The sequence below is a fragment of the Trichophyton verrucosum genome, assembly GCF_000151505.1.
Source record: "Trichophyton verrucosum HKI 0517 chromosome Unknown contig00363_1.f1.exp, whole genome shotgun sequence".
In the NCBI taxonomy this organism is placed as follows: Eukaryota; Fungi; Ascomycota; class Eurotiomycetes; order Onygenales; family Arthrodermataceae; genus Trichophyton; species Trichophyton verrucosum.
Genome location: NW_003315399.1, coordinates 1 through 24,537, shown reverse-complemented (window position 1 = coordinate 24,537; position 24,537 = coordinate 1). Strand labels below are relative to the sequence as shown.

The following is a 24,537-nucleotide window of genomic DNA, read 5'->3' as shown; positions in this document are numbered from 1 at the left end:
TAAAAAAAAAAATAAAAAAAAAAAATAAAAAAAAAAAAAAGGAACATCCCAGACGTATATCAGGACCCGCATTATAAGTACACATGTGCCAAAGACAAAAAGGGCCAGAGATGTCAACAGTCCAGAGAGAAATAAGAAAAAGGAGCAGCAGAAGAAGAACTGCAAAAATAAGGGACCCCGTACTGCAAGGAGTAAGCAAGCACGAAACGGTGTGTAATATCCGGCCCATCGATAAGCTGGCTGCTGGTGGTTGTTGCTGGCGGTGCTGCTGCTGGCGGCCGGTGTTGTTGTTGTTATTACTATTTTTGACTAAGCGGCCGTCGACGTCGACGTCAACTTCATAAACCTCGACCTCCTTCGACTTCATCTCCGGTCTTTTTCCTCTCTGCCTCTGCTCCCTCGTATTTCTACTTCAATCCGCCTCAGCGCTGCTCCAAGTCATCACTACAGCCCTCCTAGAAGAATTCCCTGATTGTCTACCTCGAGTCTGCCTTTCCTGCAGGTCCCCTTCACGTGTATCCATCCGCCATAGACATAGGAACTGCTGTGGGAAGACGAAGCAGAGGACAGCAGAAGAAGACGACAACGAGGGAGAAAAAGAAAAGAAACGACCTCTGCCAGCAAACCCCGAAGCCCGACCAACAGCAGGTTCAAAAAGAAACAAAGCAGCAGCGGTTTGTCTTGTATTGGCTGAAAGACAGACGCAAGGCAGCAGACGACAGAGAGAGAGCAAAAGGAGCCATCCCATCCTAGAAGACTCGACTCTGGCGAGGAAGCCCCAGATAGAGCAGAGCCAGCAAGCAAGCAAGCCAGCGTTGACGAAAAGAAGCAAAAGGGGACGAAAAAGAAACCAAGACCACAGTCAAAAAAGGGAAGAAGGATAAGAAGAAAAAAAAAGCATGGTTCTTTTGCGTGCGCTGTGAATCTGATATCCGATCTGATCTGAACCCAGCCCGCCCGCATCCAACCATTACACGCGAAAGAGAGATCCGTCTGTACATTAAAAAGGGAGAACGATCTTTGTACGCCCTCGTCTCGACTCTCCTCCTCATTCATCCACCTGGCTGCTGGATTGGCCCCCTCCGCTGGCGTCTCCCCTTTCGATCTGGCCAAGATCCAGCCCGCCGGCCCAATTTTTGGCTACCGTGCTACGCTTTGGCCGTGAACCTGCAACAGCCCGTCAAAGCTTATACGGGGAAGTCTCTCTGAAATACTGTCACATATACACATCTATATACGTATATCGATCGATCTAAGCACACCTGGACCGTGTCTCCGTGTGTATATAAACATATACATCTGTACGTCTAGATACGGTCTCGATCCGTACGTCCGCCATCCAACCGATCTCATCTGGGGAAGAAGGAACCTTCCTTTCGCCGTCTCGACAAGCTGGCCTTTTTTTGTTTTTGTTTTTCTCCATTTCTCCTCCCTCTTGCTCCTCGAACTGGCGAGTGACAGCCCCCGGGTACTCGCAGCAACGGAACAGTGAGCAAGCAGAACCACCTCGTATCGCCGGGTAGTTCTGATACTGTTTCAAGTTCACCCTCGCCCCAAGCAAACCACTTTCAAAAAATATGAGCTCTGTCTTCCCTTGAGCCAAATAAGGTTGACCGATTACGTTATTTCCCGTACCTTCAAGAGCATATTTTAAAGTCGACTTTTAGCGCCGTGAAGCAATCCAAAAAGGAAGCAAAAGGGTGGAAGAAGAAATTAAACAAAAAAAAAAAAAAAAAAAGGAAATAACAACAGAAGAAAAACAAAACTTGCCGCTATCCAGAATCCATTCAGAGGCCATATACTATACACTCGATCCCCCCCCCCCTCTGCCTCGCTCTCTCTCTCGGAGAGACCAGCTGGGCTCGCACGCACCGCACGCGTGCCACTGAAAGAGCACAGCGGACTCTGACGACATAAAACAGACTCTGGTCTGGAGCTGCTCCTGTACCTGTACCTGTTCCAGTTACCGCCATTCGGATTTGCTCGTCTTCTGGTCCACGGGACGCCCGCTGCAACCGCACCTCTCAAAACCGATATCCTGCTACCCCTGGATTAAAACAGCTCTTGTTTTCTCTCACCACAACCCTGGTTTCTCCGTCTTCAGCGGCAAGCAAACACCCTGCTACATAGTCTCCCATGGCGACTGGACTCACTGCCTCTTCGTCTTCTACTCATCTCTTCCATCGACAGTCCTCCACCATGTATCACAGCAATCAGCCGCAATATAACTACTCTCCTCCCACTCACCACCAACCGCCTCCGCCATCGTCCAGGTCGTCGGCAGAGATATCTCCTTCGACTCGTCCGCATAGGCTGGCCGATGTTCCAGTTTCTTCCCACCCTCCTAGCGTAAAGTCGCTGCCATCTATCCACGAGGCACTCGGAAAGAGCAATCCTCTACCATACCCTCACCCTCAGCCGTCAGTATGCGGCCCCTCGCAGGCACCGGGTCACATTGCGCCTTCATCGAATCTCATGACTGGCCCAAGTGCGGAAGGGCCGAGTGGGCCATCAAACCCGTTCTCATCAACAAACTCCTCAGCCCCATCCCTCCGGGAATCCATCCTTAACTCACAGCATCACCCCTCTGCTCCATCTCAGTCCGAAGGCTCGATAAGGTCTCAGGACTCACAAACCCGCTCTATACACTCCATAGGGTCGGAGAAATCGTCTACAAGGAGCTCGGTTGCCGACAGAACATCAATATGTACCTCACATGCACCTAGCTTTGACATGCTATCTACGAGCTCGACTGCCGTCTCTTCGCCAACTAGCTATGTGTCACCAGTGAGCTACAACCCGCCCTCCTATTCATCACACCGCAGTGTCCCTACTTCGCAAACCTTCCCTCAACCGTCCTTCGAAAACAGACCTGCCCATTCGACATGGAACTTTGGCACTTCCGACCATACCTCAATAGAGGGGGTAAAGTCGATGCAGAAAAACAATGGAGGACAATACTGTGATGCAGTCAAAAGACACCTCGATGATTACGACGTTCGCGCATCTCTAAACGAGGTATTTAATTTCCCATTCCGTCATGTTGCTAGTTGACTCGTTCGAAAGAGAGAACAAAAAAACGGCTAACTTTAATATACAGGTCCGAGACACGAGTTCCCGGACGCTAGATATACTTCGCCCATATTCTCAACGTCCCCAGTCAGCTAGGGCAGAGTCAATCGATGCAGCTAGCTTGGTACCCTCGCTAGCTGAAATCGATGAGTTGCTCCACCTCCATCGCCACACGGCAGAGATTCTCGAAAGAATCCGTTCGGCCGCAATCTCCCATGAACACTCTCTAAACGAGCAGCGGAGTCACCAACAAATATTTAAAACAGAGCACACCCGCGAGAAAGAGCGGATGTCGATGTACGGCGAGGAGTACAAAATTGGTACCGTCTTGGCAAGTGGCAATAACACTCACATAATGAATGGTTCTAGCCTCGAAAAGAAGCGCAGGGTACGATGCACTTTCCCCTCTTCTCCACTAAGCATGATCTATCATCTTCATTCTACACTCAGTTCCGCTCTTGCTAATCTCCAAACTGTAGAAAGCCGCCCCACCTGGCCGATGTCATAGCTGCAATCGTGCCGAGACCCCTGAATGGCGCAGAGGACCTGACGGCGCTCGAACTCTCTGCAATGCTTGCGGTCTACACTATGCCAAGCTTACTCGCAAACAGGGCATGAACAAGACAGCCTCATCTACGTCTTCCTCGTCGCAGATGGCAATAGCTGCAAGTAATATTAGGCCCAGAGCTGGTGTCGGCCGATCACCACCTCTCCAGCCCTGATATCAACATGCAACTCCTGGAGATAAATCAATGTCACTTCATATCCTTCCTTGGTCCACTATATACCATACTATATATATTTGTGCGATGTATTTTTATACATATCTTGTCGGTCTTTTCTCCAACCATCCCCTCCCTCCTTTCTACTTTCTTACTGTCTTTTCCAAAACTGGGTGGTTCGGAAAGGTAAAAATAAACCTAAAGATTTATTTCAACATCAGGGGGCGTTTCTTGCTCGTCCTTATTGCACCGTTCGATTGATTTCTTGTCTCTTTTATTTTTATTTTATTATTTTTATTTTTATTTTTTTTTTTTTTTATTCGTTGCATGTCTATTTCTCCGGAATATCTGGAATACAGGGCCGTATGTATGCTGGGAATTGTCTCTTGTCACTTTGGAAACTGGAGTTACCAAATTTCTTTTACACACTTTGCATATGCGTGTTTGCTCTTTTACTTTGGCCTGTGTCTGCCCGATTATGCTCCTTGTTTTTTCTATCCTGTGGTTCCTGGATCTCTTTAATTTGTTGTCATATATACCCATTTACTATTAGCAGCTCTATCGAGAATTGGAGATTTTACCACCACGATAGATAAATCTACGTCCGAAAGCATCTCCTCTGTACCGTGTGCCATATTGAGAAGAACACAGTGAACGAACCCAGTGGCCAAAAAAGACAAAAAGTGGGTTTTCTGGCAAATAAGGTAATGACGGGTGCCTACCCGCCAACCTTATCTGAACCGTTATCCAACTTTCGTCCTCAGCCTGCCTCTCAACGTTTGCTTGAGCTTGATTGGCATCATAACAGTTAGGTATAAGCGCCAACTTGATTCGAAATGGTCTACGGTACATAGCTCCTCTTGACCCAACATAGCTTGACTTACCCGGCTTCCGGTCCCACGGGAATTCAGATTGCAAAAGCAACAATATCAGACAAGGCTGTGATGAAAATGCCTTGTGGAAACTAAATTAACTTAGGCAAAAAAAGAAAGAAGGAAGGAAAGAAAGGAGAAAGACAAAAAAATCAAACACGCCCCTTTCAAAGATGTTACTCCGTTCACATGGATATACTTAGGTGCCGAGAAACTCCACTGGAGCCCACCCCTCGAATCGCCCGCGATGCGTTGTCTTTTGACAGATGGAGCCTTCAGTGGCAATTTTGAAATATACCCTTAAACATGACTCACTTATATGCCTGTGTTCTCGAAAATTCTTCTAGTGGGGATTTTCGGATTCTCTGCATGATCTCCGGTCACGTCTTGAGATGAAATAACGAAACCTGCTCCGTGGGGTATGGATATTTTTCAAACTCGTGGAGAGTTAATCGTCATTTATTATCCTTGGGATTGCCCTATATATGGAGAACTTTGCTTACTAAAATTCCCTGGGGATGATCGGGTATTATCTCGCAACCGTCCTTAACAGGAACAACATCCATTACCATTAATGAACATCCAGATGCCGACTCGGGACGGAAAAGTGTCCCCTCTCAAGATTCAACGCGACATGTGGCTAAGACACCACCTCCTGCCAAAATTTCGTGTGTATAAACCCATGACCCGGCTCTTCCCAAGATTGTCTCATACATATTGAAGGGACCATTCAAATCTTTTCTGCAACGACCTTGACCCGGGGAATATTCCGGTCTGCCTCCTTCTCCCGTGGAATTTTCCAAGGTTACAGTTTTGGCCCTTAGATACGGAGTACGTTAGTTGAATATAGAATTTTGCAAGGCTCAGCTCTTCCAATCAAAATCTCTATGCGCTGTTCCGGTCAAGGGTGAAGGGGATACCCGACCCAACAACACTATATACCCTGACAAAGATGAAGATATCTTTCTTCCGTTGGTGGAAAAGCAGGGGTCTGTCAAACTCCCCGATGCGAATTTGAAAATCTGGAATCACGGAATTCGCTTTCGTATAAGGTAATGGATGCACACATGTTCCAGCATGGATTGGCTGGAATGGACATATGTGCCATCTCCGAACGCCTCCTCACCCCTATGACGTCTCAAAGAGAGCAAGAACCCGAAAAGGTAAGGTGAATGAATTACGTGATGATAACCCTTCATATCACCTACGATTGCAAAGGTAAGATTTGAATTGTACTTCCGAATAAGGGGGGGAAGTATCAGGAGAAGGAAGACATTGGAAACTCAGGAGTCGGACGCCGAAGATAGCCTGACACTCTTAAGCAATGAGGCGCTCTTCAGACTTGCGAAAACATTACCAAATAGTTTTGTCTCTCATATTCCAAAATTCCAACGACATGGAACGGGCACTGCAAGAATCGCAGTTGCATGTTTCATATAAGGTAGGCTCTCTGCCCCAGAATCTCGATAAGCCGGAAGTATTGAAGTCAAGCTACACGTGATCATATAAAATCGCATTGATGGTTTAGTGGTAAAATCCGTCGTTGCCATCGACGGGCCCCGGGTTCGATTCCCGGTCGATGCACTTTTTTTGCTTCTTTATTTTTTTAGCCGACGGAAGAATGACTTATAATTATTGATTAGTCAAAGCCGCCAACGAGTTATGAGTTGTATGTAGTAGTATATAATATATATGCACATATATAAATAAATATATAAATACACTGTGGTGTAACCAACGCCGCGGCGGACATAGGAGGTTAACGCGAGATGGAAAATGAATATACATTGAAGACTAGACAGCCTATATGCATGCTTATCCCTGTGTCTAATAAAGATGCAATTGAAGTAGCTATGAATTACAAGAAGTCCGCTGGCGCTTTCGGCAGACAATGCAAGACAAACAAACGAGAATTAAAATGAAAGAATAACAGGCGATAAATGCGCTCATATACCCTGGGATCAAAAACACACGCAGGCAGGCGGGCAGAAATGGGATGAAGTAAAGAAAAAAGAAAGACGGAAAATACGCGCTGGAGAAAAAAGTGTATGTAGAAGAAACGAAAGGTTGGACAGCGTGGGGGAAACGGGATGAGAAAGAAGAAAAGAATCATTCGCTTGGAATCCAACAAGCTGTTGTTGGATGCTCTCAGTTCCCGGATGCCGTGTGCTGTTCGTGTCTATTTTAATTGTAATTCGTCAAGGCGAAGATCTGAGGCTGACTCTGGGATTAGCCTTGGATCAGGCCCTCCGATTCTGCGGGTTGCATCTTCCATTTCCTGGGTGGTCACGTATTTGGTCGGTTTGCAAATGTCAGGGGTATGTTGGGGGACAGCTGGACTGTGGCCAATAGACATGCCCACGCGGATCTGGAGGTAAAGCTGGTTAGAATGCTATAAAGGAGGAGGAGGAGGAGGAGAGAGAAATAAGTAGAGGAGAGCTCGCCAACATACCAATGTTTCCAAGGCACCCTTGGAGTTATCGACCAAATCGGTGTCGAAGTTCATTCGGCCTGGCTCGAAAAGGACTAAAAGGGTACTTCCTCCGAACTTAAAGTATCCAAGTTCGTCGGTTCTGGAGACCTTTGCACCAGCCTCCTGAGTGATCACAGTGCTGCCGACCATCATTGCACCAACACAGATGACCATCACACGGCCATGAGCAACAGAGTCGATGGGGACGATGATTCGAACATTCTCGCCGTAAACGTCCAATGCTGAACGAATAGCCATTGGGTTCACGGTGTAATACTCTCCCTCAATGGTCTTGGGAGTGCCGAGAGTTCCATCAACGGGGATATGGAAGCGGTGGTAGTCTTGTGGAGCAAGACGGAAGATGCCGAGAGCCCCGTTCTTATAGCGCTCCACGTCCTCGGGATAAGCTTTCCCGAGAAGTCGTTCGATGGAGAATTCACGGCCCTTGACCCAGATCTGAGTGGCTTCAGTAATGCGATCGAAGACCACGGAGCGACAGTCAGCGGGAGATACGATGATGTTGGGATCATCGGGAGCTGAGCAGGGACGCGCGCCTGGTTTCAGGGCGCGGTAGAAGAATTCGTTGAAGGACTTGAACTGGTCTAAGGGGAGCAGCACTTCGCTCATGTCAAGTTGATGGAATTCAATGAATGCCTCAATTTGGCTAGACGAAGCAGGGTCATCATATTTCCGACCTTGCTTGATACTCAAGGATTTGAGCATTTTACGAACTGAAAAACAAGTAAGTTGGGTTAGCGGCTGATTATACTTGTGTGTGAGAATGTGAGGGGGTAGGTAAAAGCTGGCTGACGAACTTCTCTTCTTCTCCATTTCCCTGCTCTTCAATCCCTTGTACAGCAGTCGAATTCCCAATCGAACATATACGCTCATTTTCTCTTCGTTGATCTGCCCGGTCAAGCGATCCTGTACCAAGATGTTGGCCGAATTGGCGCCAATCTTATATCCTCCATAGGACAGCTTAGTGATGACTTTGCTGTACCATTTCCTCTGTGCCTGGCTGGAGGTTACGAAGCCACCCATGACCAAATTGTCTACCTGTCTCCAGTCCTGACTGGCACAGGTAGCAAGATGGGTGATGATATCTGCATCGGACCGCTTACCCAGCCGAGGCTGGTGGCATAGAGGACACTCGCGGATCTCAATGACATGTTCTTCGCCTCGCTCGTCAGTGAGGTCACCCTGAGGCGAGTTGATGCCTTCATCGCTTCCAGAAATCGATTCGTCGCGACTAGTTGTAGTAGATACTGTTGGTAGCTCAAGGTTAGTATGCGCAGGGTTCAAAGTCAGGCGGGTACCGCCGCCCCCAGCAGGGGTGAGGAGACCGTTATCATCCTCATCTTCTTCATCTTCACCATCGGGTAGGATCTCACTTTCTAACGGCCCTGAAGAGGACGATGGGAATTGCACTAATTTAGACATGGTGGCGCCCACCGTCTTCTTTTGCAACTCCTGAAGTTTCTCCTCAAGACAGATCACCGCCTGATCAAAAGTGAGATCCATGGTATCTCCGGTCGATTCATTTTCTGCAGCAAATCTATGGAAGAATCCGTCGATGGTTGAGTCTTTCAAAGTCGAGCCTAGGGTGTCGAGCATAGTGGTCAATTCGATTTTACTGATACGTCCGCTCTCGTCGGCGTCGTACTGTCGGAGCATGACGCGCCAGAACTGCTGCCTCAGAGCTGGATAAGGCATATACTTGGCTTTGATATGAAGTTCTGGGTTATGCTTGTCCTCCCACCTGTCTTTGTTCTTCAATGTGAGAGGTATAACGTAATGTTTAAATGCTTCTGTGTCGGGGTTAGTAGAAGGGAATCCAGTCTTGTCTGGAGAAGGGGGTGAAATGCTCCCCGGAACGTGCAGGGTAGCAGCGGAATCAGCTTGAGATGCAGTAGGGTTGGATGTTGGAGCCGGCTGCTGGTTTTCCTGCTGGTACTGGCTCGCTAACGAGGCAGCTGAGGATTTTGACTTCAGGGATGGTTTTGCCATCTTAGCGAGGTTCGAAGCTGAAGTAGAGCGAGATAGGGTGAGTCTGAATCTAGATTTGGAGGAGCTTTGAGGGGTAGTGGGCTCAACCGGATCCTGGGGAAGGTCGAGTAGTTCGTATAGGCCAGTCTCTGGGTCGGCTTCAGGGCCAGCCTGAATAAGAGTCTGCAGGGGGAAGTTTGTGGAGGCAACGAAGTCGTTTCCAGACAGCTTGTCTCTGTCAATGACGGTAAAGTTGATGGAGTAAGCTTGTTCATGCTTCATCACTTGGAATACCATCTTCTCGTCAAAGACTGGGTTTAGGTTATGACGAATGACACGGGTTCTCATGGTTTTTTTACCCAGAGAGGTGACCACGAACGGGTCCATGTCAAAGGATGTGCGGGTCACTATCGGATGTTAGTAGCCGTTTAATTTCTCCTGGTTCATAGGAAGAGAAATAAAAAAGTATGTTTAACGTACTATTTTTTTCCGGGGGTAGGTCAAGGACCTTGTTTATTTCAATGAAGACAATGCCAACCACGCCGTCTTTAGCTCCGCAGAATTCATATGCCCGTACGGCAATGGACCTTCGCTTGAGCCGAGCAACCTTTGACTTTTGTCGTTGCTGAGCAATAGCATCTGGTCTGGTCAGGTCCTCCCTTGAGCTCTCACCGACTTCCTCATTATCTCCGGACGTAGTTGGGGTAGCATCTTCTTCCTCGTCGTCACTGTTGCGGATGAGGTTCTTGAACTTTGAAAGGATCTGGTCTGGGGGAGCAGAAGGGTTGGAGGGGTCGACAAGAGAGAATTGCAGTTGAATCTGGCCGGAGACGTCGTTGTTCTTCTTGCTGCTTGTCTTCCATTTCGATTGGAGGTCGTACCATTGGGGCTGGAATGGCATTGTTAGTCAAGCACTTTTATATTTTCTGTTTTCTTTCGTTCCGCTCTCTCTCTCTCTCTCTCTTCTTTTTCTCGTATGGGGTAGCAATGAAATATAATAGTTTGACTAGAGGATCGGCATGCGTACCTCCTGCTGAACCTGGCCATTTGAGAATATATCTTCCAGTGCGATATCAAACTCGCCCATGTAATCCTTGCCAAACCTATCCTTATCCCAACAGACGCATTCGAGCAGCGGGACTCCAACAATCGGCAGATCAAAGCAGACGTTCCACTCTGGGTTCAGAGTCTTGCTGATTGTCGGGGTGGACTCTCTTGCATGACCTAACGTGACCACCAGGTACTGGAGAAGCGGGAGGTCAGGTTAGCTGGGGTATTCCAACAAGGGGATGGGGGGGGATTAGTCAAATTGCCTGTTAGACAGGGATTCACGTACGGGATCACTCATGCCATTCCTATCCTTTGCAGCTAGATTGCGGCCCTAGACGGTTAAAAAGATCAGCACCGGTGTAAGAGTAGATATCACAGCCTTACAGCCTGCCCCGGAAGGAGGTAATAAAGAGGTGGTTATCTGGGGCCGGACGTACGCTGATAACCTGTGTCTTTAAGATCAACGGGTATTTGGTCTCGGAGGTCCCGGTCGAGGAGGCAGAGAGGTCATCTTGAGAAGAAGCAGCGCCAATCTTAGGGGAACGGTTCCCACTGCGCCGGTGAGGAAGCGGTAGGCGGACCATCGTTGGGGCTGAAGGGAGGAGGAGGAGGAGAGAGACCGGAGTCGAGTTTGAGGTTTTCTGCTCTCTGGGCGGCTGCGGAGGCTACGGGATGGCAGCAGTCGAACGGAGGCCTCTGTCAGCTATGATTGCAAGGTCATAGAGGCTGGTACGAGTCCATTCAGGTATCCAGGCGGACTGTGACCTGTCGAACAGTGTTTCTGTGTGTCGTGTGGCAGAGGGTGTTTTGTTGGCGGTGGTCGTATAAAGGACGAGGCTCGCCCGGGGGCGCTCGGTCGATGGCGGTTGGACGAACTTCACCGACTTCCGCGATCAATTAACGTCGGAAAAGACGGGTGGAGAAGGAGAGGGACATGCATACGACGGGGAAGAGGTGCAGCGGCAGAGAAGAAACAAGGCCGGCGAGCAGGCGTAGGGAGGGAGGTCGAGGTTCTGGATTTTTATGTTGCTGTCGATGTTGTTGTTTTCGCGGGAGGATCAAACAAAGTAAGAGAAAAATAAAATAAAACAATAAAAAATATAAAATAAAAAACCCGCTTCTCCTGCAACCCCCCAAAAGCAAAGAGAAGGGAGCCGTGAGCAGGGTCCCTTTTCGGGAATCTTTTTTTTTTTTTTTTTTTTTTCTTTTTCTATATATAGGCCCTAGTGCTCGTCTGCGAGTTATTCGTCTAGCAGCGCCTGCAGGGAGCGACAAGGCTGGGATCCATTTGCAAGGAGCGCGAAGAGCGAGAAGAGCGCAAGGAAGGGAAAAAAAAAAAAAAAGGAGACGCAGGGAGAGAAGAAAGACGAGGATGAAGACGAAGAGATACGAAGGCGAGACGTTCTTATTATATTATTATTATAATTAGCAGCAGCAGCAGCAGCAGCGGGCTCGTTTATCGATAGCTAAATTGCTAGCTAGTCAACTAGACACGGGGTGCGGCTGAGCGACACGAAGTGCTTCTCACTGTCTTAACTAGCTGGTTTGAGGGCTTCCCGTCGGGGATCTCAAGGCCGGCGGACCCTTTGGGGGGGGGAGGGGGGAGGGTTCGTAGGGGTTGTCTAGGGAACTCATAGGGGGGAGTTTAGGGGGGACGATGGGCGGGACGATGGGGGCGGATAGGGCCTAAGTTCAGTTAAGGCCGGCGGGCTCCAGTTAAAGGCTCCAGTTAAAGCCCAGCTAAGGCCAGCGACAGCCAGGTAAGGGCCGGGATGCGCCACACCCTCCATGACGGACGGTTGACGGCCAGCAGGCGAGCAGAAAGAAGCCTGTCGGATTCCCAGCATCAGGCAGCAGGCCAGCAGCCAGGACAAGAACGAACCCGGTGTCAATCATCTGCGCTGCACGAGTATGTACTTACAGCAACTCTCTGCGCCTCGGACTGATGCCGCCCTCCTGTCTCCTGTCCACTCATGCTATTACATCTCTCGACCTCTCTCCCTCCATTGACAGACATCAAACGCGAAAACCGCTGCAGCAGACAACAAAAACAATCCACGGGGGAAAGAAAAAGAACTCAAGGCCGTCTTTGGCCGATGCAGGCTGGTCCACTCTGCTCGCTGCCCTGCGTTGAACGATGACTTCACTCATGTCACAGAGCCAACATCATCGGTTGACGCGGTCCCCCAAGTTCAGCCAACCAGCCAGCCAGCCAGTCCATCCGCCATCCACCATCCGTCGTTCCTCGTCATCTTCCGTCGTCCTACGAGCTAAGTGAGGGGGAAAAGCCTTTTGCTTCTCCGCAAGATTAACTTGGGCCGGAAGGATTGGAGAGAAAGAAAAGCAAAGGGAGGAGACAACTAGTTTTAGAGAAGGCCGCAGGGCGAGATAGGGAGAGAGAGAGATCCCGTTCGTGGGCAAAAGAAACGAAAGCGAGGCCAGTCCAAGTGAGGTGCAGCCGCAGCGTCTCCCCACTCTCATGCATGCTGTAGATGGAGGGACATCAATGGAGGGGCTTTACTTTGTTTATGGGACGCTGTCTCAAGACGCACGAAGCGAGAGAGAGAAGAGGCATAAACTATGCAAGATGTTATATGGATAAAGGGACACTCCAGTCATGTCGACATGGCTGGTCTTTATTGGCAGGGAAACCCCAGACAAGCCACACCGGAGAAAGACACCCTCTGATACGGACGGGCGAAGGGCCAGGCAGGGGGGGTTGACGAGGATGGCGAATGATGCATATATCTTGAATTCTCTAGTCTGCGCGTTTCCCACCCCCGGCTCTTGTAAGATGGATATCGCTTTCTTGTTCCTTGGACCGGGTTCGAAAAGGTCATCGGGCCACCGCTTAGTCGTTAGTATTATAAGTTAATACTCAAAAAAATTCACTACGGCTTGAGGCTGGAGATATCTCGGCGAAGGTCGATGCTAGATCTACATCAAAAACAGAAAGGAAAGAGGGGAGAAGATCATTTTGGGAAATCTCAAAGGATACCGTGGGATATCGTTTTTATATCTTTCAATAATGGGAAATGTTGTTATATTAAGCAGTGCAAGTGGCTAACCAGATGCCAGATTTATATAACTATGTATACCATTCATACATAGAAAAGGCTCACATGGACTATCAAAAACAACCGCCCCCCAAGTCAGCCAACAAGTCTCTCTTGCAACAGAAAAGATCATGAGCAGCAGCTTACCTGACTTCCAATGCTTCCTGGGGATCATTGATCACCAAACCTACTTCTTCTCCTCGGTTGGCTTCTCCTCGCCCTTCTGCTCAGACTTGGTGGCGCCCAAGAAAGCAGTCTGGGCAGTATCGATGCCTGTTATGATAAGAATCAGTCATTGAACGGTCTCCTTAGCGCTGGCTAGCTGTGGTCAAGTTATCTCACCCTTGTTGATGTTGTCGTTGGCGCCCTCGCCAGCCTTGAGGAACTGCTTCTGACCAGCATCGATACCTGCAACAACACATCCCCATTAGCATACGCCTACTCAAAGCCACTAGCAGGAGAAGAACAGCGTACCCTTGTTGAGCATATCGTTCTGGCTGCTGCCGCCCTCCTTGCTGCCGCCACCGGTCATCTTGTTGACGAAATCCATTGTGATTGGAAGGGTGTAGTTAACGACGTGTAAGGTCTTTTATATGGTAAGGGTAAGATGCGAATATCTAACAGCACCAATGGCAATGTTAGTTAGCTCTGCAAGCCCGACAGCTGGATCAGGGGCAAGGTTGAACACAACCACTCACCGAAACAGATGAATTTATCTTGATTTTTTGAAAGATTTCCAGCTCAGGGGGGGAGGAAAGGGGGCCCAGCACCAGCTTAAATACTTCAGCAAAACCCACCAAGATGGAACCGAGCAGATTAGTTGTGCTAATCTCCCACCGAGTTCCAATGCTTAGTTTACGGAGTAAGTACCGTCACATAACTTCCCTTCTCACGATCAGGGCATCGGGCCATCCGGTAGGAAAGGGAGGGGCAAGCTCGCAGTACCCCCGTATACCCAGCAACATACTTCCGTAGCGTACCGTATAACTGGCTTACAGAGGGGTGAAGATGCCGTCAAGCCATCGCCACCGGCAGCACGCAGAGCCTCGATTCGATCGATTGAACACATGCATATCCCTTGCTTCTGATTCCTCCCGTCTCCCTGCAGCAAGCCACAGGCGTTACATGGGCATGGGCATGGGCATGGGTGTTCTTTTCCTCGCTTCCCGCTGCTGGCCGGTAGTTCGACAAAATGTACAGGACGTACGTCCCTTCGCTGCCCCTCTCTGCCCCTCGTCAGGTCGCAGTCGCATGATAGATCAGCGTGGGGACCAAGTGGCTCAGCAGCGCTGTGATGGCCTTCGTCACTGGCTGGTTGGGGAGTGCTTGTTGGGCTTGTTGCTTCCCCGGCGGGCCCTCGAGTGGGAGATGAAACCATTCAGCGATGCAGACGAGGCTGCGATCGACGGGCAGCGCTCCGGACTCTGCGCCATCAGCGCCGTGGCTTGACGTCATCTGTGGCCCGCTGGTGGATGGGGATTCAGAACATGAATAGCAACCACCAAGGTATGGCGGGATGCAGCGAGCGAATATTTGTATAGGAGGGGGGGGAAAAGGCAAGTGTATTCCGTATATATATTTGACATTCAAGGATGGATGGAGGTTGGGTATATTATTCATTATCGTATTAATCCTATCTTTCCCATAACTATGTATGTGCAAGCTCCGAAATAACCCACGCTGTGTATATGTAAATTATGGAAAACCCTAACTATTGAAGACAAAGTGCAAAGAAAAGAGGACCAGGAACCGTCGTCGAAACACCAAACACATATCAAAAGCTGAAGAGCTCGCTTCTCCTTTTTCCCTCGGGATAAATAATCAACGCTGCAAGAAATAGCCCAACCGTTGTGGAAATGCTCACTTGAATCATCGCATATGCTAAATCAAAAACAACATCACCGTACACTTTGTTCGTTCCAATCCGGGCTGCTAGATCCTGGAAAGCTGGATCACCAGGGTAGCCAGACCCACCAGGATGGCCAGCCAGAGCAGATGCTATTGCTGTCGTGGCTGCGGAGGTTGCACTTGCTATCGTTGAACTTGCAGTGCTCATCGTCTGGTTAGCAGCTGTCTGCTGGCCTGCTGAGTTGGCCTGGTTGGCAAACGCAAGACCAGAGACCAGAGATCCGCTTGCTGCCAATCCGGAGGGCACCTGGACCAGTATTCCTGGTAGCATGGCCGCGGCAGCCAGGCCGTGGCCAAGTCGACTGTAGAGATTGCCCATGATCCCGATGGCAAAGGCGCCCATGCAGTTCGCTATCTGTAGGTTATGCGGGAACGCCTTGCTGGTAAAGAAGTTCACCAGATAGCCGATAAAGGAGAAGATAGCCATGACAGGCACTTGCTTCCATTTCGCTTGGTTAATCAGCGTCAGACAGATGGTGAATGCTATCACGGACGGGAAATTATGGGCATATTCGTTTCGGTTGGGGCTGGTAGGGCAGATATACGCTGAACTAGCGTTGTGGTCGATTTTGCCGTAGAAGGTCGTGCCCAGCATCATTCCAAAACCAAGTACAAGGGAGTAAATAATCGCATAAACCAGTCGTACCGAGCCGGCGAGGATATTTTGCGACTGTAGCTCGAGACTGCTGCACAGGACCATGAAACCTGGTAGTATAAGGGCGATAGAGGACTGTGCGAGCGCAGGAAAACAGAAGAGACGATCATCACCCGGGCCATGTCGGATGCTTCCAATGGCACGAGAGAGGAACGAAAGGAGCAAGGCGGCAGTGAGCTCGAAGATATTGGCATATAGACGAGAACGTGGAACGGCAATGTACTTGAGCGCTCCCAGTATACAGCCAAGGGCAAAGGAGACTGGGAGATCAATCACACGGCCAGTGAACGCAAAGGGTCCAACAGCAGCACTGGCAAGCCCAAACAGAAATATCAATGTCAATACGTTGTATCTTGGTTTCTCAGTCTTGACTTCTTCCAGGAGCTGCATTGCTTCCTCAACGCCAATCATATCGTGCACCACGTCTTTGTATATCTGATGGACATCTTGTAGCTTGCCCAAGTCCACACCTTGGTCACAACGCTGCAGTTTCAAACTGGTAGTGTGTGTGGACGAATCATTGAATGAAACGAACATGCAACCAGGGAGATATAGGAACTGGGCATCAAGCTCAAGCACACGAGACGTCATTCTTAGACACTCCTCGAGACGATGAGTTGGTGCTCCATAGGCCATCAAGGCCTCGCATAGCTTCTCAAGGTACCGTTGTCGAGAAATGGTCTCCGCAATATGCACTGTGAGACGAATTTCATCTTCTAGACGTGGTTTATTGCATATCTTCTTGACTGCATTGACCATCAAGCCGCTGCTTCGAGATCGTTTAAGCTCTGGCCGTCCTGCGGATCCAGCGCCTGAACCACCTCCGGTCAAAGTGGCCTCCGAGCCGAGAGTGTTAAGTGACAGTGCGGAAGGATTTTTGTTTTTCTCATACCATTTCGGCCGGGGGGTAGATTTCCCCGGTGTTGTTTTTCCCGATGTGGGAGCACTATGGGGTGCAAGGAGAGGAGAGGCATTAGCTTGCGACGTTGGAACCTGCTGCTGAGATGTACGGTTTGCTTCTGCCTCGTGAAGTTGGCCCAATCGAAGAATATCTGTCAGAATACTTCGCCCATGCTGTACAGGTGGTGACTGGGAACCGCTGGACTGTGTATCGATAGAATAATGCCGCCTGTCCTTGGGTTCCGCTTTGGCGCGAATATTCTTCACAATTTCGCTGGCTTCCTCAGCACGAAGTGTGAACTGCCGTTCTCGGTCGTGCTCATGCTCATAGGCTGTTTTGGATCCAGTCCTCGACCGCCTCAAATAATGTCGTCCTTCATGACGGGGCTCAATTAGATCCTGCGATAACGATTCCTCATCGGACCTCCGGCGACGATGGAAATATGATGCTCTTCGAACCTGTGAAGCGAGACTTTGAGCCTTCTCGTAAGCTGTCTGGATTGCCCTGTTTTTGGTTTTTGAAGATTCTGTTGACTGGGCTTCTGATATTGAGTCCGGAGGCCTTCCAGGGCTGCCAAGGGGGGTCACAATAGGGCTTGCTCCCGGGGAGGACTGTGCAGAGAGTGAATCTCGAGTATTGTACATGGGGAGGAAGTCAGAGGACTTGAATGTAGGAAGGGACGGCCGGTGGACAAACGCAGGCACCTGAGGCTCAGAGGGAGGAGAATTATCCATATAATCTCGCAGAGGGATGTCTTCCGGACTCGCGTCCGATCCGTCCGACCCAAGAGTAAATTGAACTCGGTGGGAAGGTCGTCCCCTGGTCTCACTGCTGTCACTTGTGTTGCTCATATCTCTGACATGGATTGCAGGGCCCAGTCGGGGTGAGGTTTTTGGCGAAGGCTCCTGCTGTGGCCGCCGTTCTGAATTAGGGGCAGCATAGTTGCTCGATGTAAATGGATTGGAGTTGGGGAAGTGTTTTGGCTGGCGAGGCCAGTCTGCCATAATCGGCAAGAGTAGTTAAGAATAGAACTGCGGCACAGTGAGGAAGAGTTGTGAAGTCTCAACCACACAGTAGCAGGAAAAAAACAAGATAATCAGCTGCGGTAGTGTTAAACATTTAGTCTGGGTGTCTTATCAGGTTGATTCGGGTATATGTTGAGGAGAAGTGTGTGCGAGAATCAAAATAAATAATGAGCAAAAGAGGCAGAAACTGAAAAACTCGATCAGCAGGATAGCAGCTGTCCTGTCTATCAGTCACTGCCATCGGTCTAGATGGCGTTCCATGTACCCGTTCGCCACAACCGTCGCAAGGAGCAGTTATAGATGGACAAACGGGCTTGTAGCGCAAAGAGTTTGAAAAGGAAAAGAAAAGAGAAAAAAAAGAAATACCGCTTAGCATGCAGTGGGGCCGCGCAGACAAGTGAATCCCAGGAATGGGATTACAAGCGCACCAAAGCACTCAGTAGTAGCCGAGTGATAAGGCCGTTATAGTAGGTCCAAGCTGATAAGGGTCAAATGCGGTATCTCCGGTCGACCCGGGCGGGTCATACAATTCTACTTACCAGAGCTGAATGGTTGCACACCGATTGTATCGGGCCCTGGAAGCTTGCGTGGAAGACCCTGCGCATTGGCCAACATTGATAGATCAGCAAATCCGACGATTCGCCCCAGTGGTAGCAGGGATTTGATATCATAATATATGATAACAGAGCTTCGTACCTTGAGGATTCCAAGGAAGCTGACATATACCGGGAATTGACTGGATTAAAACTGTCCCGCGGCTAGATGGCGAATTCCCTGCCACACATTTCCACACGGGGTCATAAATGGAGCTTTTCTCCGTAGCTATAGATATCAGTTCCACCGAAGCAGAGACTTTCGCTCCACTGATTAGTCTTGATGCCCAAGCTCTTTGAGACTCTAGGTCCCTTATCTCGCATCCTGCGCGTTTTAAAAAAAAATTTCCTAGGACAACCCAACAAATATAGCACGGAGTACAAATATAGCTCCTGCACAGCTGTGTGCGGTGGCAACGGGGGGGTGAGGGTCTGACTTTCGGCAGTTCAGACGAAGGTTAGTTTGGACGACGGATCCACGGGTTCCATTCATACTGTAGATCTGGACCATCTCCTAGAACACAGTTAGTCACGACATCCTTATCGCAAGTCACCCTGAGCATCACACAATAAAAGGGGCTGATCGCTGCCAGCCAGCGAATTTTTCAACCGGCTGCCCGGGCTGAAGCCGGCCAACAGCCCGACGCAGACAAGAATCCGACGATAGATGAAGTTGAAATTGAAGTTTGGCGAAGCGCAAAACAAGCGACGCATGGAAGAAGTAAGCGCCGGGTTCTAGAATCTTGGCATGTGGATTACATAAACAGGTACAAACAAACCGCATTAAGCGAGACCCTTTTTTTCCCCTTTTTGATATCTAGACATATCTCGAACCTTATGGATACGATCTTCGGGAGGGTGCATAACAGCGTCTCGGCCGCTCCGGCTTGTGGGAAGCTGGCGTAACCAGTCTCCAGAACAGGTGTGGCGGATGACTCACAGGAACAAGCTATGGCCAGCCTGGAAGAAAAGAAGCTCGTGGCATGATTCAACCTGTCCTACATGAGCCCAAGGAAATAAAATATCAGCAGCTTATGATGCGCATGCAGCAAATATGGAGTATATTTATCCAATATCTTGGGTAACAGAGATGTAACGGGGGTGGGACCTGACCATCAAGCTGTTGTGCAAACGCCAATCCCCTGCTCCGGTTCCCACACCAGCTCCTGATACATCAAACGAGTCTAGGAAGCTCCATTGCGAAGATCATGGGGATATATTATGCATGGTCATCCAAGGCTAGTATTAAACTGTCAAGGTCAAGCCTCTTGTTCTCAGCTGTAGCTGTCTCTTGAGATCAAAGTGCATGAGTTAGAAGGTACGTTAACATGTAACTTAGTCCTGTTAGGAATACTTGCTTCTGTATCCAGTCACATCCTCGTCCACCTGATGCACGCATCGAACAGCCCTATATCCACCTCAATGTTGCTGTTACTTGCAAAACTTCCATATCGTTTGCCAAAATCCAAGGCCCCTGGTTACTACAAGCAGGCAATCATTGCAGCGTCGGCAGCAAGGGTACCATTTGGATCTTTGACGCAAACGGTCTTCAAGCCAAGCTGCCTATCTCGGTAACCATTCTCCGTGGAAATATGGCATCATCATATGATCAAGAGGTGTGTTGCCTGCATCACTGAACTTTTTCAGGCAGTATACCTTGTCGACCCCTTTCCGGGTAACGGCAATGGAAGTTGCGCCCTCCCTCCCTCCATGTTGATTGAAACGTCACGGAGGCGCTTCCGTAAATCCGCCTGAATTACTTCTCGCTTGCCAAAATCGGGATCCCGGATTTCTTTAACACGGATGGTGCTTCTTGTCCTAGTGCCTAGATGGCGATCCAACTACCACGGTACTCGATGCAGTTTCCCCAAGCCTGCTTTGCATTGAACCCAGTTGCTGCTTCTAATGCTTGATCGAAAGCGGTTTAGAATCAGCTTCTTAGTTTCATCATCAAAGAGTTCAGCATATATTGCTTTCTGTTCTCCGCCTTAGTGTTTATAAAACTTCGTGCCGGTCGCGGGTATCAGGCAAAGTTTTGATAGGTGGCTCGTGGTGGAAGACGGCTAGCGACCTGCTTCTGAAACCAAAGCCAGTCACCCCCGGAAATAACTGCGACATGTTCCACCACGAGTAGCTTGTGAGTGTCTCTCCCATGGGGTCCAGCAATGGCTATTGTTTGCTAAGGCAAGGTGGCGTCAAGATCGAAGCCAACGAGAGAAATCACACTAGTAGTACGTAATGAGTTCATCGTTTATATACTCCGTATACAGATTTCGCGGAATACAAGGGTTTTTTCCTCCTAAGTTAGGCCAACGGTGAAAATAGGTCAGTTATGTCGATAGGAAGGTGAGGTCGAAGGTTGCGGGGAGAACCCTATTTGACTAAGCTTCGAGGGATCGGGATGAGGCTCAAGTAACTTTACTCTAGGGATTAATCTCCTCGCCGTGTCTCGAGTTCAAACCTCGGAGGGATTGAAATCTCAGGCTAAACAGATATACAGGCCGCCAGGTCGGTGCAAACTGAGTATACTCCCTAGAGCGGCTATCCGCCTGCCACATGGTACACCGTACTCCTGTGCAACGACCACGGCTAGCTACCTTCCCCAAATACTTGGTCTGGATTAGTACTGTAGGATGAAATATGAATGTACGGCAAGTCAACACAATGCTATCTTGATTTCTTTAATTCATTAAAAACAATTTCATCTCATCCAAACCACTTCCTGCCATACCATACCATCATTCCATCCTGCCAGCTTAGCTTTTGCTCAACGCTCCGCTGACAAAAGAAAAGCGAGACCAGATCAAAAGGACAACTTTGACTGATGAAAGAATGGACAAGCAAGAGATCAACTCGCTCAAAATCATGCGCAGAGGCATAGATGGGAAATGCCGAGGGAGGTAGGCAGGCATAGGAGCATAAAAGTATCAGAAACGAATGCAGAGAAGCGAACAAGGAGACAAGGGATTATTCCCAGTTAGAAAGCAAAGGCAGTAAATCAAGATACCAGTTTAGCGGTGGCTAAAGTTGCTCGCACGCACGCTTATAACCATATTGGCTAATAAATCACGCACCCTAAACGGAGACGAAATAGAAAAGATGAATAAACAGATAATAATTGCGTCCCATGTCATATGCGCCGACTATATTTTGAAAAGAGCGTCTCCACGCCAGATACCAGGGCTGAGGAGGGTTTACATAACAGTGCTCTTTCTTTTCTCCGCGTTGGACAGAACCATGATTGGCATCTTCCTGCGACCGGCATCGAGCTCCCCGGCTCCATTATTGGTAGCGCCAGTAACCTGCTTCCTCTCTGATCCAATGGCTCCATTGGCAGCAGCACGCAGGCTTCCTAGGCTTCGTCGGCCAGAGAGGGAGGAGCTGCTATCAGCATCACCATCGGATGGCGAGAAGGAAAATTCACCCTCACCCTCATGCTCGTTTCCATGTTCACTGGAAGGAGTCACGCTGCCTGTGCTGTGGGAGTTGCCGTTGGATGTAGATGTGGAAGTGTTCCGCTCTAGTCTAGCGCGCACAAGGCTGTGTACGGCCCTACGGCGTTGGCGAGTGGCAAAGTTCTTGCTTCCCTCATGCTTCGTCGTGGGCTTGGCAACGAGTTCCTCAAGCGGTGGTGGTCCACGGGGCTGACGAATTGCATGCTCTCCAGCACGGTTTTGACCAGGTCCAAAGGTACCGGGTCCTGCAGAAGCAGGGGTCTGTGGGAACATTGCTGACTTAGGCGTAGAAGCGCCATTGTTACCAGATCGAGTGGTTTCATTGATAAGCTTGACGGCCAAAGACAGCGACTTCTTGTGGTCACGCTTGATACCAGGTGCTGGAGACTGAAGAGGAGGGGATTGACGGGCTTGCTGCTGGGGCTGCACTTGAGACTGAGCCTCACGAGGCGGTGTCGGGTTGCGGGTAGATGGGGTCGAAGAGTGATTGCGGACGGGAGACTGACGTGATTCCGTTGGAGGTGGAGAGACACGGGCGGAAGTGCGGAACATCGAGGGCGTATTTCCGTTCGTGTGACCATTCGAGTTGCCATTAGTGTGTGCATGGAAGCCACCGTTGCTTGTGTGAGACTCCACTGGAGAGCGAATCTGGTCTTCGTAAGTCGATGTAGTTGGCGCAGCAGAGAGTGGCACCTCATCGTAGACGCTATTGTCTACCACGTAGCTCTGCTGTCCAGTCATTGGATTGTACACTGAGAACACGCCGGGCTTTCCGGGTACAGGGTGCACAACGGGCTGCATTCCATGCTGGGCCTGCTGTTGATAGAATCCCATGGTAGGAAGCGGGGAAAAGAGCTGCTGCTGCTGCTGCTGAAGAGCCTGTGCATGAGTAGAATGCATAGGAGTTCCGATGTGAAGGGCCTGGAACTGTTGAGCAGCAGCAGTAACGCTGGCAAGCTGCTGTTGAAGACGCTGTTGCTGAGCGGCGAGGTACAAATTGGTAGAGACTAGCTCTGCATATAGGGCCTCATCCATGGGCTCACCATTTTCTTCAAGAATATGATCGAGAGCCGGGGGAGCGAGGACGTGTTCGGGAAGAGAGTACATCTGCCCGTATGTCTGAGCAGCGTTTCCGCTGCTGTAAGACTTTGAGTGGTTAAACGACACTCCCGTAGCAGTCTGGGGAACTCCACCGAGGTACGCGTTGGGGTGGCCAGCGTAATTTTGCATCCCACCAAAGCCATTCTGATGAGGATGTTCCTGCATCAGTGGAGCAGTAGATGGAGTGGTAGGTTGCTTGGGGGCAGTCCTCAGCCCAGCAAGCAGGTGAGAACGGCTCGTGCGTGGAGTTGAAATGGATCCATGGGCATCATCTCGCTGATCGAGTTTAGATGGGTGTGGAACGCTGAGTCGTTTGATATGAGAACCTTTACCCCGAGAAGCAAATCCAGATCCGGGAACGCCGAGAGAAGAGGTGTTGAGGGACATGTTGTTGTAAGTCATTTGAGCAAGACCGCCAGTGTCCATGCTCGTAGTCATCAAAGATTCGAGAGGTGATAAAGAAGTAAATCAGATATCAAATATTTTTTTAGGTTCGTATATGCACCAGTGCCTTGCAAGAGATCGATCGGGTGACGAGGTTGGTGGTGTGAAGAGAAAAAGATTAGACCGAGAATTAAGTAACGAGATGTGCCGGGTAGGTCCGACAAGTCGCAAGGTTCAAGGTAGATGTCACGATTAGGCGATTAAGGTGTATGTAATGAAGGGTCCGTTACGAGTTCCGGCTATGTGGGCTGTTAGCGATTGGTCAAGATGCATCGACAGAGCAGTAAGAACTCACCAGAGCCAAAAAGAGGTAAGATAAAAAGGAGATAGAATGAGAAAATGAAGGGTAATTGGAACCAAATTAGGAGGGAAGAAAAAATTTACAGGTGAATCAACGCGGCCGTAGGTTCAATTTGTCGCTGAAAAGAGGACGAAAGACCGAAGTTCGTGACGACGAGGATGCTCTGCAAGCCTCGCGTGAGCTTTAGACCGAAGGGTGTGAGAACACGAGGTCGAACAACGAGTACAGCGTGTACCACAAGGGAATACAGGCAGTAAGGACCAAATGAACGCAGAACACAAGCAAGTAAACAGATGCAGATGCAAGTAAACACAAGAGGACGAGCAGAGAAAGACGGAGTATCCGGACGCGTTTCAACCGACGGAGCTTACTATCGACTTTCAAAGGACGAGGATCGACGAACGTTGAATATAACGATGCTGGACGCTATGGGTGTTGGACGTTGGTAATGTTTTTCCCGGTGCAGGATCTCGAAAGAGCGGGCGAAACAACCGAGGGAAAAAGCAAAGAAAGCAACCAAAAACAGGGCTACAGCGTAGCAAGCAGGGTCTACCGGGGACACGAAAGTCGGTTTTGAAGGAAAACGGGCCTGTCTTTTGTTCAACGGTACAGGGTACGCGCGAAAACGTCTGCTGTGGTCCAAGAAAAGAAAAGAAAAAAGATAAAAGATATGAAAGCGGTCGGAGGAGGGCGAGAGTATTATCTGGGAGGTGGTTTTGCGGTGGTGAAGGTGATGGAGCGAGATGACTCGCACACGACAGCGGTTGACGTGGGCGTGGCGGTCGTCGCTGGAGCGTTGGTCGTCCGGCTAGCAGAGCAGGCGAAAAGGAACGAAGAGAAGTTGTCTTTTTTTTCTTTTTTGAACGCAGAGATGCACGAGAGAGCGAGAGCGAGAGAGGAACAGAGAGAGAGAAGAGAGAAGA

At 49.5% G+C, this 24,537-nt stretch overlaps 6 protein-coding genes and 1 non-coding gene across 7 annotated transcripts; 3 read left to right on the top strand and 4 right to left on the bottom strand.

The window, feature by feature from the left end:
- Positions 1 to 459: 459 nt before the first annotated feature.
- On the top strand, positions 460 to 946 carry TRV_04732 (uncharacterized protein; the record flags this gene model as incomplete). The annotated part of the gene is made up of 2 exons (XM_003021120.1): positions 460 to 674; positions 709 to 946. Coding segments are annotated over 2 exons (453 nt in total), but the record flags the coding sequence as incomplete, so codon positions are not given.
- A 1,190-nt stretch (positions 947 to 2,136) lies between these two features.
- TRV_04731 (GATA-type sexual development transcription factor NsdD) lies at positions 2,137 to 3,054 on the top strand (the record flags this gene model as incomplete). The annotated part of the gene is made up of 1 exon (XM_003021119.1): positions 2,137 to 3,054. One exon carries the CDS (start codon positions 2,137 to 2,139, stop codon positions 3,052 to 3,054), a length of 918 nt encoding a protein of 305 aa, XP_003021165.1.
- Positions 3,055 to 6,179: 3,125 nt separating this feature from the next.
- Positions 6,180 to 6,250, top strand: TRV_04730. Its single transcript has one exon. It is a non-coding gene; the product is annotated as a tRNA-Gly (tRNA).
- An 808-nt stretch (positions 6,251 to 7,058) lies between these two features.
- TRV_04729 (phosphatidylserine decarboxylase Psd2, putative) lies at positions 7,059 to 10,759 on the bottom strand (the record flags this gene model as incomplete). The annotated part of the gene is made up of 5 exons (XM_003021118.1): positions 7,059 to 9,532; positions 9,606 to 10,014; positions 10,153 to 10,368; positions 10,462 to 10,506; positions 10,613 to 10,759. The coding sequence occupies 5 exons, from the start codon at positions 10,757 to 10,759 to the stop codon at positions 7,059 to 7,061; spliced, it is 3,291 nt and encodes a 1,096-aa protein (XP_003021164.1).
- A 2,659-nt stretch (positions 10,760 to 13,418) lies between these two features.
- TRV_04728 (uncharacterized protein) lies at positions 13,419 to 13,781 on the bottom strand (the record flags this gene model as incomplete). The annotated part of the gene is made up of 3 exons (XM_003021117.1): positions 13,419 to 13,504; positions 13,574 to 13,639; positions 13,706 to 13,781. The coding sequence occupies 3 exons, from the start codon at positions 13,779 to 13,781 to the stop codon at positions 13,419 to 13,421; spliced, it is 228 nt and encodes a 75-aa protein (XP_003021163.1).
- A 1,224-nt stretch (positions 13,782 to 15,005) lies between these two features.
- TRV_04727 (DUF1212 domain membrane protein) lies at positions 15,006 to 17,699 on the bottom strand (the record flags this gene model as incomplete). Its single annotated transcript, XM_003021116.1, has 1 exon — positions 15,006 to 17,699. The coding sequence occupies one exon, from the start codon at positions 17,697 to 17,699 to the stop codon at positions 15,006 to 15,008; it is 2,694 nt and encodes an 897-aa protein (XP_003021162.1).
- Positions 17,700 to 21,507: 3,808 nt separating this feature from the next.
- On the bottom strand, positions 21,508 to 23,295 carry TRV_04726 (uncharacterized protein; the record flags this gene model as incomplete). Its single annotated transcript, XM_003021115.1, has 1 exon — positions 21,508 to 23,295. The coding sequence occupies one exon, from the start codon at positions 23,293 to 23,295 to the stop codon at positions 21,508 to 21,510; it is 1,788 nt and encodes a 595-aa protein (XP_003021161.1).
- Between the last annotated feature and the right edge of the window lie 1,242 nt (positions 23,296 to 24,537).